Genomic DNA, 12,064 nt, shown 5'->3' with positions numbered 1-12,064 from the left:
AAATATGCATGTTATTGTTACTAGTTATTGTTTATAACTGTAAATGTTATAAATGTATTAGTATATGTAAAAATATACATTAACCAAGGTATTAAATATTATACATAACTATTAATAATTAATAAATAATTTGAACACTTATAAATGCTGTAAAAGTATTGATCATTGTAAGTATTATTAAATTAGAACATATTAACTATTTTATTAATCTCTACAACTTTTCAGTTTTACTAAGCCAAAAAAAAAAAAAAAAAAGTGGCCTACCTATGTTTTCTTAAAATGAGTCACAGCATGTAAGCAGATCCATCATTTCGGCATCAACAAGAGACAGCTGTGATAAAAGTTATTGAACATTTTCTGACAGCGTTAGGCAGGGGATAACTAGGTGCCCGATGTAACAAACATTTGGTGGCTATTAGCCATAGGAGTATTGTGCATTCCTCATTCCTGAAAGGTCTCACAGTAACACCATTCCTCAACAGCACATAGACACAATAGAATACTAATATATAAACAGGATATCTGAGAGCACAAAGTGCAGTGCTTGAATAGTGTAAATGTCTCTTATTAGCACGTTGCCTGGACTCTTAATAAAGATCTAAAAAAAACAACGGATCTAAAAGTTCTTTAAATGAAAAAAGTGGCATTTGAGGACAAGACCTTTTAGCAATGAGGTAGGCTACATTTATAAACTCTTTGTTACTCTTTTAAATATACACTAATATACATTACATATAAATATAATAGAAGAGGCCTTAATTTAGCTCTGATTCATTGTCAATATTATTTTTTTATGAACCAAATTAAATTGCATCACTGGATTCTTTCCATCTCAAAAATTTTAGTGTTTGAGATAATGCCTTTAAGTGCCCCGTGAGTGATTGTATGATGCTGAGCAGTTATTTCAGCCCAGTGGCGGGATGAAGCACGCCCAGTCCTGCAGCTGCCCTGGGTGTCAATCAAAACTTTAGCAGTGGATTAATGATAAGTGCCAAGGATGACTGTGCTCTTCAGTCAAGTGAACAGAAAGCATATTTTATCTGGGTATCTTAAGAACCTGTTAAAAGAGATTTGCAACATTAGTAGTAATCAACAATGTAGTATTTAGAAGAATGTGATACAAAGGTAAAATTCACTTTTAATGTGTCTAATTGGTCATAAATGAGCATTAGAATGTGTGATGGGTTGTTTCATACTGTAGAACTAAGATGTTTTAAAAGGTACTATTGTGTGGCTATTTAAAAACATAAAGACAGCTGATAAACAGCAGACATGCTGTTCATTCTATGAGAATGACACTGTGACTCCAATCATTCCCAAGAGCCCCTTTTAAGAGTCTGTGAACGCCTGGGACGAATTCCCATCAGCGTGATTATTTGTACATTGGCATTTCCATTAAAACATTCTGACATGCATATATTTACACTCTCTCTCACAAACACACACACACACATATGGTTTATATATTTAGTAACCTAAAAGAAATAAGACATACAGAAAGTAATTAATTTGATTAAAATGACTAGTACCTGCTAAATTAAAATATTTACTGACCTCATCAGATCTTACTGATTAAGAATTTGTGTACACATCAATTATATTTCTTTGAGAGAGAGAAAAAAGCAACAAAAAAAACTTGTTACCCATGACTCCTCAACTCAAGAGCCAGGGGGCGTCATTGGATAAGATACCAAAGTAGTAGCTGATCGGTTGAAGAGAGTTATTTTTAAACCCCTTTAAAGCGCCCCCTTCTGGTAAACAGTTGAAAACAAGCAGTATCTGTTTCTGGGTACAGTAGCCATGACTCTGTGAGGTAAATCTGTCCTACAAAAGCCAATACACACATATATGAAAAAGTCTGTTTGTATTTGTTAACCATAACTGTGAGGGCCAAATGTGCTCACTTATATAGTGAAATATAAAGACTCACTAGTAAGGACATTTTACTGGTCCTCACTAGTTAAAAGGGTTTAAAATGGGACAAAGTGGTTTTATTTAAATCTGGTGTTTTGCACGTTTCAGTGATAGGTAGGTTTAGGGGTAGGGCTTGGGTTAGGGCATAGAAAATAACATTAACCTGATATAAAATCAGTGTACTAATATACTGAAATGTTTGTGTGTGTAAAAACCTTTGGTAAACACTGATATTCTAGCCAAGAATATTTTATTGCATCATACAGATATCGATGACCTGCTTAATTATGTCAATTTGATCGTCAATTTTAAGATTTCAATATTTTGTAGTCACTGCATTTTATTTCTTCATAAACATGTTAATTATTATATAGACATAACACTGCATACATTTACTTTCTAATAGTGTGAGCTTTGAATAACAGGAGCTACAGATTCCTTCTTTGTAGTGCCAGTTATGAATGAAACTGAGGAATGAAAACAAAGCTATGAGAGACAGAAATACATGACTTTATTCAACTGATGAAACAACTTTAGTAAAGACTTTCAATAGACAGAAACTCAGTAAGACAGTAGTGGTGAGTTTTTACAATTACATGTGACGTTGGACCTTCATATGCTGACGTAAAGACTGCAAGCAGGGAGTCAAATTCAGCTCCTGCACAGTTTAGCTCCAGTCCCAATTAAACACACCTGTACCATCTAATCAATGTCTTAAGCATACTAGAAACTTCCAGACAGGTGTGTTAAAGCAAGTTGGAGCTAAACTCTGCAGGATACTGGCCCTGCTCCTGAATGGCCGTATCCTGCAAAGTTTAGCTCCCACCCGAATTAAATACACCTGAACCAGCTAATCAGGGTCTTACTAGGCATACTACATTTAGTCATTTTAGTTATTTACATTGTAAATGTAAATACTAGAAACTTCCAGTCAGGTATGTTGCAGCTAAATTCAGTCTGTAGGACATAGCCCTTCAGGACTGAGTTTGGACATCCCTGGTCTACCCTTAGCAAAAAGTAGTATACTCCAAATTTATTTTAATTAGTATACTTAAGTAAAGTTCAAGTATATTTTTAAGTATACTTTATGTATAGCAAGTATACAAATATCAGTGTTCTAGTAGTATACTTGTAAGTGTACTGTTTCAATACTCCTTGGGACTAATATATTACTTTTAAGTATACTTTAAGTATAACAGTAACAAACTTTGAGTTCACAACTACTTTACCTCTATGTTTGTAGTTTGTACTGCAATTATAATAAAAGTGAACTTATATGTATTCTGATAGTTTACTAATTAAACACTTTGTACACTTTGAAGCATTGTCTCAGTAAACTACTAGTTTAGTAGTTTTAATGCAAGTATACTCATAACTTACATCATACTTTATGTATACTACAATGTCCCTATTTAGGTTTGAATTTGTATACATTTTGTTATATGAATATCTGAACATACAAAACATCAAAATAAAGAACAGGGTATCTGCTTGTTAACAGAAACATTTTATTCTAGCTTCATGCATTCTTTTTTAAAGACTTTAATGTTGGTAAGTTTCATAAAAATAAAGAAATAACATTTTGAACAAAAAAATAAAAAAAAAGACTATGAATTGGATTCAGAATGATAATCAAAACGTAGATGGAGTCGATCAACACCCCAAAGCTTCACTGTAATTATTACTTCTTCACAGTTTTGATGCTGTTTCATGTCAGAAGATCGTGTTAAATAACACGTGTTAGTATCTGTTGTTTCTTTTTTCTTCTTGTGTTTTTTATGGAAATCCTGTGCAGAATATGTGTACTAGCGCCCTCTAGGAGTATTAAATGTCATTTTAAGTATATTTCTGAGAAGTACATAAAAAGTAAACTAAAAGCATACTATCCTATTTTAAGTTTAAAAGAAGTATACTAATAGCACACGTGAATAAACTTATTTTTCGTAAGGGAAGGCCTTTAGGCTACTTTTCATTTTGATACAAAGGTTCACAATCTTCATCTAAACATGAACTAAAAATACTGTGATCACTTGAAATCTTTTATTTGAGGAATTATAGACGTTTCTTGAATTTTAGAACGAGAACAATAGGACAAGGACAGTTATTTACAGGAATACATCACATGACATGCTCATATGGCACATACAAAAGACACTATATTTAGCCTATCTTAATATGGAGCTAATTAAAGACAACAAGGGGAGAGAGAGAGAGCAGACGTGGGGACCAAAGGAGGGACTCAGTGATTGACAGAGACAGGCAGCACCAACAGCTGAATCTAAGAATGGAGAAAGCAGTAGAGAGGAATGAAGACACAGTACAAAGGTTAGAGCTAAATATGGCTGAATTGAAAAGCAACCCAGTAACTGTACACAGGATTTGGTGACATTTAACCTGCAATGAACCACTGACATTTTACGAGCAGTGCTTTCTGCTCATCCACTGAAAAGAGAACCAAAATGTGTCATTATCTAGAGGTTTAAGAGTTAATGAAATTCCTATTAGCTGTTTTGAACAGTTATGCACTTGTCATATTTGTCCAGTTTTTTGAACAGTGATCATTTGGTCCATCAACGACAATACAGTTAGTGTGTTTTCACACAGAACTCTCTGATTGCAACATGACACCCACCAACACCAACATACAGAAGGCGACAACATTTCTTTTTCTGTTCTGAGGGGGTGGGGAGCGTGTGGGCCATGTGAAAGGTGCAAGAGAGCCTCTGTTAGAGCAGTTGTGCTGCTAGAGAAATGAAAGAGGCCAACGGCTACAAAGAACATGGAAATCAGGAATGAACTGGATTTTCTTTCTCTTGGATGCAAGGAGTAAACGGAAGTTTTGGGCTGCGAGAAGATAAAGAGGTAGTGCAGATTCCGGATACAGATACAGATCAGAGGACAGCTAGGCCTTGAAGGACACGGAGTGTAAGAAAAGGAAACTACTAAAGTAGCACATGCCATTTTTATACCTGGATTAAATGCAACAATATATGTGACTGTAATTACAGAAGCATATCTTCAACATACATTGCCAGAAAAGTGATTCCAGTGAATGAGAACACCCTTTTTCAATCAGTTGAAAAACACACTTGCATTGGTCATTGGACAAGCTTAAATAAATTGTGATTTTTTTGTATCATTTACATCAGGACAATTTTACAATGCCAACACACTGCAGCAGTCACTGAGGAGGTTGTGTTGGATTCTGAAAGAGACTGGACTTTAACAACAACCAATCCATTATCTGTAATTTGCTGGTATAGTTAAGGAAACGATACAAATGTTTCTAAACTCTATCCTTGTGGTCATTACTGACCTGGCAGCTGGACTTCTTGGCAATGCATCATTTCGACGTCATTTTCATTTGTTGCTGTCATCATTGCTCTTGTTCGGGCCCCTCCTGAGCCTATGGGTTTCCCATTATAGTATCTTTGCAAAGAGGACACACTTTCTTTACAGGTAAGAAACAAAAAATCATATATGTGCAATTAAATATTCAATTAAGTAATACCACACCAGTTCTGCTGTTTTACAGGAATTCACAATAGTACTGAGTGTGACAGTGCTTTATACAACAGTCCAATAAGTTAATATTGAATTATTTACATTTTAGACCAAAAAGAAAATCAAAGTCAAATCTCACAACACAGACTTAGTCAGGATAACGCCTTATTTAATTTTTGACAAAAATGAAATGATTTCACCAAGTACAACATGTTCCTGGATTTAAATTACAAACAACCAATCAGAATTGAGATATAACTTTTCAGGAAATATCTGTTTTAGGCTTAGAATCAGGGTTAGGTGCTTCTACAACCTTGTTAATCGACTATCATTTCCCAGTGATTTAAGGAATAAATTATGGGTAGGGTTAGATTTAGGGGTAGGGATTGGACAATAATGTTGATCCAGGAACATCAAAATATGTTGATCCAGGAACATGTCTTACTTTGTAAAATCACCGCGACCGGATAGGCGTACAGTGCATTCAGTGGATTGTACTATTGTTTAACAACATATCAATTGTTCAGCTGATTAAACCTCTTTCCAGAATAAACTTTTAGTAGACCAAAACTCCATAAACCAGTTTTGAAAATTGTGAGTTGTAAAAAGTAAAGATCTAAGGCATTTGTATACATTACATGTTATCCCTCAGTTTTATTTTCCTCAGCATTAAATACAAAATACAGTTTAACCTGATTAAGGTCTATAATGTTCCTGAATAAATCTGGGATTTTGAAATAATCAGTTAAGTGAATGATACAATGACTCACTCATCAAATTGTGTATGTATTTGAAAAGAGTATTATATCTGAATTTTCAGGCTGCGTGTGAGTTATTTTAAGTAACTACATATTTACCATTAAAAGTATATTCTATATAGTATCATAAATATAAATGATTGACACCGGTAGTATGAATGTAATCCAGATGTACAAAGGTCATGTTTTCATTGTCATGTGATCTACAAATCATCTGCCTTGACCTAATGGAAAAATAAAGCGTCCATTAGTTGTGCACTTCACAATCTCACCAGAAGCAGTAAATTTGGAAATACTGCTCTTTTCACATACTGGCTTTCGCCTCTGTTTAGTTAGGAGAATATGCATATTTGGATGCAGCCACCGTATTCTTACAACTGAGTGCAAAATATATAAATATATATATATATATATATATATATATATATATATATATATATATGTGATACACTGTTCTCGATATTAATATAGTAATGTATCATTCACCATTCATTTTTAGGGTGTTCCTGCGCTCAGGTTGGGGCTGGACCTGCATCTTTGTTGGCTCTTTTGTCTTCGTCCTTTCTTTCTCAGTTCGTCGCTCTCTCACACTTTCCCTGCGACACCTTTCTCGGCTAGCTGTGGCAGGTGGACTGTGGCTGGGCTTCCGCAAACTGCTTTGTCTGTTGGAAAATGCCACTGGGAGCTGCTATGAGCCCCTCAGTTCCACTCTTGAGTTGGCTTCAGGGACCAATGGAGATCAGCCTTTACTGCTTTTACGAGAAGGTGAAACAAAGGAGGCATGTGTCCGCTCTGGCATGTTGTGGCGTGGCTATGAAGTATCTGAAGATGCACTCCTACTGTGTTTGTGCTGCCTGCTTCTAGCTGAGGAGACTGCAGTATTTGGGCCCTACCTGAGCCTGGGTGGACCCTCTGGAGCCCCACTGCGCATCCTTTTCCTGTTCTGCGTCCTGCTGTTGAGTCTTTGGGTGTTTCTGCTGCTCTGCCTGCTGGCTTACTTCCCACAGTTTCCTACTCAGCTTTTGGGGGGTGCCCTGGGTTGTTTGAGCTGGAGAGTATTGTATCAGGGCTGGTACAGACTTGGACCTAGTTGGTACTGCCCTGGGAGGCCAGGGGTGGGACTTTTGTCAACACAGAGCAAACAGGAACAGACATCTGAGACGCTGTGTGAAAGTAATGCTAAAGAGATCAACTAGAGAAGGCTTGAGCTATTTGCTTGGTACAATTTGGTCTTAACTATTCATAGTGGTGCTGCAGTATACCAGTGGAAACCACAGAATATCTGGCCAAATCTCTATCAATACAAGATGAATGCCTATTTGATCCAAATTGTTGGCCTTTATACATTAATGCGTGCTTACTAAACCCCCTGTCAAATGGAATAAGATGGTCAAGAAGGTACTTCACCTAAAAATGTATTTTAAACGTGTATGACCATTAAATAGAAGATTTTCATTGTTTAGATTTTACTAACTTTCTAAATGTCTTCTTTTGTGTTCCATAGAGTAAAGAATGTTTTACAGGTTTGGAACGTGGTTAAGTGATGACACAATTTCCATTTCAGGGTCAACTGTAAGTTTAAGTATTTAAAAATTAATCCGGTTCAAGTTTCAATATATTTGCCAACAGTTTGACCATTAATGCAGAACTGATTTCACACATAAAGCCATGATTACAGAATAAATTAAGACACAAATGAGACATCATATTGATTTATTAGATTCTTCCTTGACGATCTCAATTAGTTTTTTTTATTACAAAAAATAGTCACAGAATTTCTAGAGAGCTCAGCCTTAAAAAAAGAAACTTAAGATTCATTTTTGCCCAAATGCATATGTAATTTAAAGACAGAAAATTTATTCTGGGTCAGTGTGGTATAAATATTTATGCAATTCTGTCTTATTTTGCAAAAATCTCTAAACATGAACCATATCTAGAACAAAGTTTTCACAAATGAAAAACCATCAGTGGCCTTACAACAGACAAAAAAGGGGTGTATATAAGAGATGCTTATATGGACCACACAAGACCACAAAAAAAAAGCATGCTTCAAATTTCTAATGAAAAAGTTTAATAAGGCAAGAGTAGGAATAGATCCTGGTTAAAATTGACAATAGTATTGAAAAAGATTATTTTCATCCATCTTAAAAAAAAATAATAAAACTGTACAACAGAACCAGAACTTTGGAAAAAGAAAAAAGATGATGGATTGGACACACATGAAGAAAACTGCTTGCCTGCTCGATTGAAGCTCCAAATAAAAGTCTGAAAAGGAGAAAAATGTTCTCTGAAAAACTTGAACAGAGCAATATAAAAAGACATGTTCCTTCACAAAGTATAACAATCCAGGGTTCAGACAGTCAGGAACCGTTCATCATCGGTATTTCAGATGTGACACTGTCCAATGGCTGCCAGAGGCAATCCATGAGCGAATCGTAGAGCTCCTCACTACGCTCCATGAATTGTTTATTTAATGCCTCCACGTCCACCTGTGGGTTTGGGTCTGAGGGAGAACAAAGGTAGTGTGTAATAATTAATGTGTGATCTTGCTCGAATCAACAATTTGATCAATTAAAAAAATGAAATATTACCTTCAGCAGGGTCCTCCTCAACATCCTCCGTGCCATCATGTGACTGCTGAAGCAATACAAAAAAAAAACGGATCAATTGCAGAACAGAAATGGATTTATTTTTTTATTTTTTATTATCTTCATCAATCACTATAAAAAATACCTCTGTGGATCCCTGCATGTCAAGGGGCACAGGGGGCATCCCCATGGGTGGGGGTGGTCCCATCATCCCGTGTGGAACTGGAGGGGGAGTAGCATATGGGTTGTAGCCATAGTTATAACCGCTGTACTGATCATAACCCCACTGTGGATAGTAATTGTTGTAAGGCTGTTGATAGTACTGCTGTTGATAGTTGCTGTTGTAGCTGTTATTCTGGTTGTGGTAACTGCTTGGTTTATTGCTAAAATGAAAAAAGAAAGAATGTGGTGAGATTTCATGTGGATTTGTGAAGTTAAAATTTAAATATCAGAATCAAGTTTCACTGACCACATAAAACTTAAACAGAAATTTTAAATGAAATTTACCCTTTGTTGACAGCAATGCTTATCCTGATGGGTTTTCCTCCCAGACCTGATGCGTTCTGAAACTCCTCGAGGGCTTTCTTCTGTTCATTCTCGTCACTAAACTTCACGAAGCCATAACCCCTGTACATGTGAAAAAACTAGATCATCAGCACCCGCTCCCTGACGCTTCATGCGCCTCATCATGCTGTATATCCATATTTCAATATGTATTCAGAAAGTAAGAATTAATTTGATGGTAGAACTGAAACTTCTCTTTTACTTTTAACATGAAGTAGCATCACTTCAATTGTGAGTTGCTCTTGCTTACCCTATATGGGGAAAACAATAGTTTTAGCAGATTTGTAACAACGGCAAATCACATCCATGTATTGTCTGTCCCTTTTTAGGAGAGGGAGGGTAAAGAGTATCGACTGAAAATAAGCTTTGAAAAAATATTAAATAAAAGGAAAAGGAGACCTCCTCTAGTTCAACTACCTCAACTTTGGTCATCATCAGTAGGTCGAACTGTCAGAGAAAGCCAAGTAAGGTTATGCAGTACAAAGTTGGCAGCTGAAACATTTCATACCTGGAGTTCCCAAAGGGATCAGTGACAACTTTGGCTCCTTTGCATGAAGGGATTTTTTTCAGAAAGAACTGATGAAGCTGGTAGTCATCCACATCTGATGTGAGATCTCCAACAAAGACTGAAAATTCTGGGCTGAGGAAGAAAGTGAACATGATGTGATGTAAAGTCAAAGAAACCTCCACAGTTTGTAAAATGTCATATTTAATTACAAAAATGCAGCTACTTTTTTTGGTTCCTCAACAAGAGACCAGCAACCAAACATTTTTTTTTCTCTGTACATGGTGTGCTTACCCAGGCTCTGGCCTTTTCCCATATGTTGCATAGTTTAGCTTGAATTTCCTGGGCTGAAATGCAGACAAAATACAACCATTGAGCAATTAAAAGACACTTTGCCTGTAGTATGGAGACAATTCGCTGACAAATAAAGTTATATTGTTTGAGTAAGGAAGCTATTATTTCCACATACCTCCACCAATCAGTACTGGCTTTATCCCATTCGTCAGCTAGTTCCTAACAGAGTTTATTCACCAGCTTCAAACAAAGTCATTTTAAAAACAGCCTCAACCACCTTCCTTAGGGAAGAAAATGAGCTCTGTAACTCGCCCATTACTAGCAATATATGGAGTAATAATTAAAATGTCTCGTAACAGGTGGGGGCCATGCTGGTTATGCCTTCCTATAAAAATCTATATATACACATGAATGTATTGAAATCAAATATAGATGCCAAAAGTACACAATCTAATGGGTGAAAGTTTGGTATCTTACCGGATTCGATCCTGGAACCAGCTTCCCATTAAGCCTCTGCACACAACGGTCAACACTGGCCTCATCTGCTAGCTCTACAAAACAGTATCCAGCCAAGCCTCTGAGAAAACACAGAAGAGAATAGTCAATGATTTCTGTAAACAAACATACACAAGACTAAATCTGGCTCATCTCAAAGGCAAACAAGCAGAGTAATATAATAATATACATATTTTCAGTGAGTCTGTTTATTATTAACACAAAGAAATAAGCTGTAGAACTAAAAAGTTGCCAAGATTCTAGATTGGCATGTTTTTTTCCATAAAGATTTTTTTATTTTTTATTCTTTGTTTCTTTGACAATGAAATTAAAACCAATGGAGAAATATAAAATTATTCATTTAAAAGGTGTTGATTATATATAGAAACAAAATACTTTTAGTTTCTGACATTGTTTGCTTGTTGCGATTCTGATTCGTGGAGATTACTTTACAGAATTATGGGTAATGTCGTTTTTAAATTGAATTCTGCTGTTAAACAATTATTTAAAAAAAATAATAATAATGAAATGATGGGGGCTGATGGCTTCAACAAAAGCATGTACAAAAGCAATAACAAGCTCATGGCAGGTCTGTCTATAAAGTATTATAAGTTATCATTGAGAACATATTTCCTGCTTGATGGGCTTTTTACTTCAGGAACCCAAATGTTGCACATTATGTATCTTACCCGGTAAGTCGATGTGTAATTATTTTGACACCGTGGGCAGTCTCTCCCATATTGCTGAAAGCTTGCTTAATGAAGTTTTCATCCATGTATGGGTCTAACTGTAAAACAAATAATGCGATTAATGACCTGTCATCATATTTTAAACACACATATACCATGTTTTTACATAACGACGTAGAGAAGTTCTGCGTCACGTGTCCGTTTAGAGCGCGGGCGTCAGAGACGTAGACAAGATGACGTTAAACTTAACGTACAGTTTTGTGAATTATATCTTGTTGTATAATTACCGAGTCAACTCGAAATCATAATCCGGACATGTACTTTGGTTCATTATTTACACTAACTTACAAGTCAACGACATAAAAACACTTATGCAAATATGAGAGGCCTGCTGAGAAAATACAAACAACGGATTCGTTGCCGCCATATTTACAAATGTGCTAAAACATTAATTCGGTGTACATTCAGCATTTTTTCTTCAGTTTAGTGAGCGTTTGAGTGGCCTGTTGGCCATGCTTGCGTAACATCGTGCTAAACCCAAGTGCTGCTGCTTGCTAATTTACAAACTCGAAGTAAAGTAAACAAAAGCATAATACTTACATCACCCATCCATAAACTTGTCATCCTGTTAAACATCTTGCCGGCTGAAACTCTTGCACCGCAGAGGTTTGCAAAATTAAGCGACAGTTAGCTGCAGTATTTGTGTAGTGCTTCGTGAAGCTAGCAGAACGTTAAGTTTACTGAATACACACA

General features: G+C 35.9%; 2 protein-coding genes across 4 annotated transcripts; one reads left to right on the top strand and one right to left on the bottom strand.

Moving 5' to 3' along the window:
* Positions 1–4,136: 4,136 nt before the first annotated feature.
* fitm1l (fat storage inducing transmembrane protein 1, like) lies at positions 4,137–7,574 on the top strand. 2 transcript variants are annotated; one of them, XM_059501966.1, is made up of 2 exons: positions 4,137–4,239; positions 6,676–7,574. In XM_059501966.1, the coding sequence occupies exons 1-2, from the start codon at positions 4,199–4,201 to the stop codon at positions 7,370–7,372; spliced, it is 738 nt and encodes a 245-aa protein (XP_059357949.1). In that variant the 5' UTR covers positions 4,137–4,198; the 3' UTR covers positions 7,373–7,574. The 2 variants fall into 2 exon arrangements, with proteins under 2 accessions (XP_059357949.1, XP_059357948.1); XM_059501965.1 differs by lacking the exon at positions 4,137–4,239 and adding an exon at positions 4,373–5,373.
* A 298-nt stretch (positions 7,575–7,872) lies between these two features.
* Positions 7,873–12,064, bottom strand: LOC132096537 (tRNA selenocysteine 1-associated protein 1-like). Of its 2 annotated transcripts, none has more exons than XM_059501964.1 (9): positions 11,912–12,064; positions 11,312–11,409; positions 10,605–10,704; positions 10,128–10,180; positions 9,837–9,968; positions 9,272–9,391; positions 8,910–9,147; positions 8,768–8,810; positions 7,873–8,679 (listed from the first exon to the last, which is right to left on the bottom strand). In XM_059501964.1, exons 1-9 carry the CDS (start codon positions 11,945–11,947, stop codon positions 8,537–8,539), a joined length of 963 nt encoding a protein of 320 aa, XP_059357947.1. In that variant the 5' UTR covers positions 11,948–12,064; the 3' UTR covers positions 7,873–8,536. The 2 variants fall into 2 exon arrangements, with proteins under 2 accessions (XP_059357947.1, XP_059357946.1); XM_059501963.1 differs by having other exon boundaries at positions 8,768–8,813; positions 11,912–12,063.

The sequence above is a fragment of the Carassius carassius genome, chromosome 20 (assembly GCF_963082965.1).
Source record: "Carassius carassius chromosome 20, fCarCar2.1, whole genome shotgun sequence".
NCBI classification, from domain to species: Eukaryota; Metazoa; Chordata; class Actinopteri; order Cypriniformes; family Cyprinidae; genus Carassius; species Carassius carassius.
This window is presented reverse-complemented; position numbering and strand designations above follow the sequence as displayed.

Excerpts from the sequence above, each read along its gene's own strand:
- LOC132096537 (XM_059501963.1), bottom strand. The coding sequence starts at position 11,947 with ATGTTTAACAGGATGACAAGTTTATGGATGGGTGAT. Across the intron at positions 11,410-11,911 it reads CAAGTTTATGGATGGGTGAT|TTAGACCCATACATGGATGA; the intron begins GTAAGTATTATG and ends TTTGTTTTACAG. Across the intron at positions 8,814-8,909 it reads ACATGCAGGGATCCACAGAG|CAGTCACATGATGGCACGGA; the intron begins GTATTTTTTATA and ends GTATTGCTTCAG.
- fitm1l (XM_059501965.1), top strand. The coding sequence starts at position 5,195 with ATGTTTCTAAACTCTATCCTTGTGGTCATTACTGACCTGGCAGCTGGA. Across the intron at positions 5,374-6,675 it reads AGGACACACTTTCTTTACAG|GGTGTTCCTGCGCTCAGGTT; the intron begins GTAAGAAACAAA and ends ATTCATTTTTAG.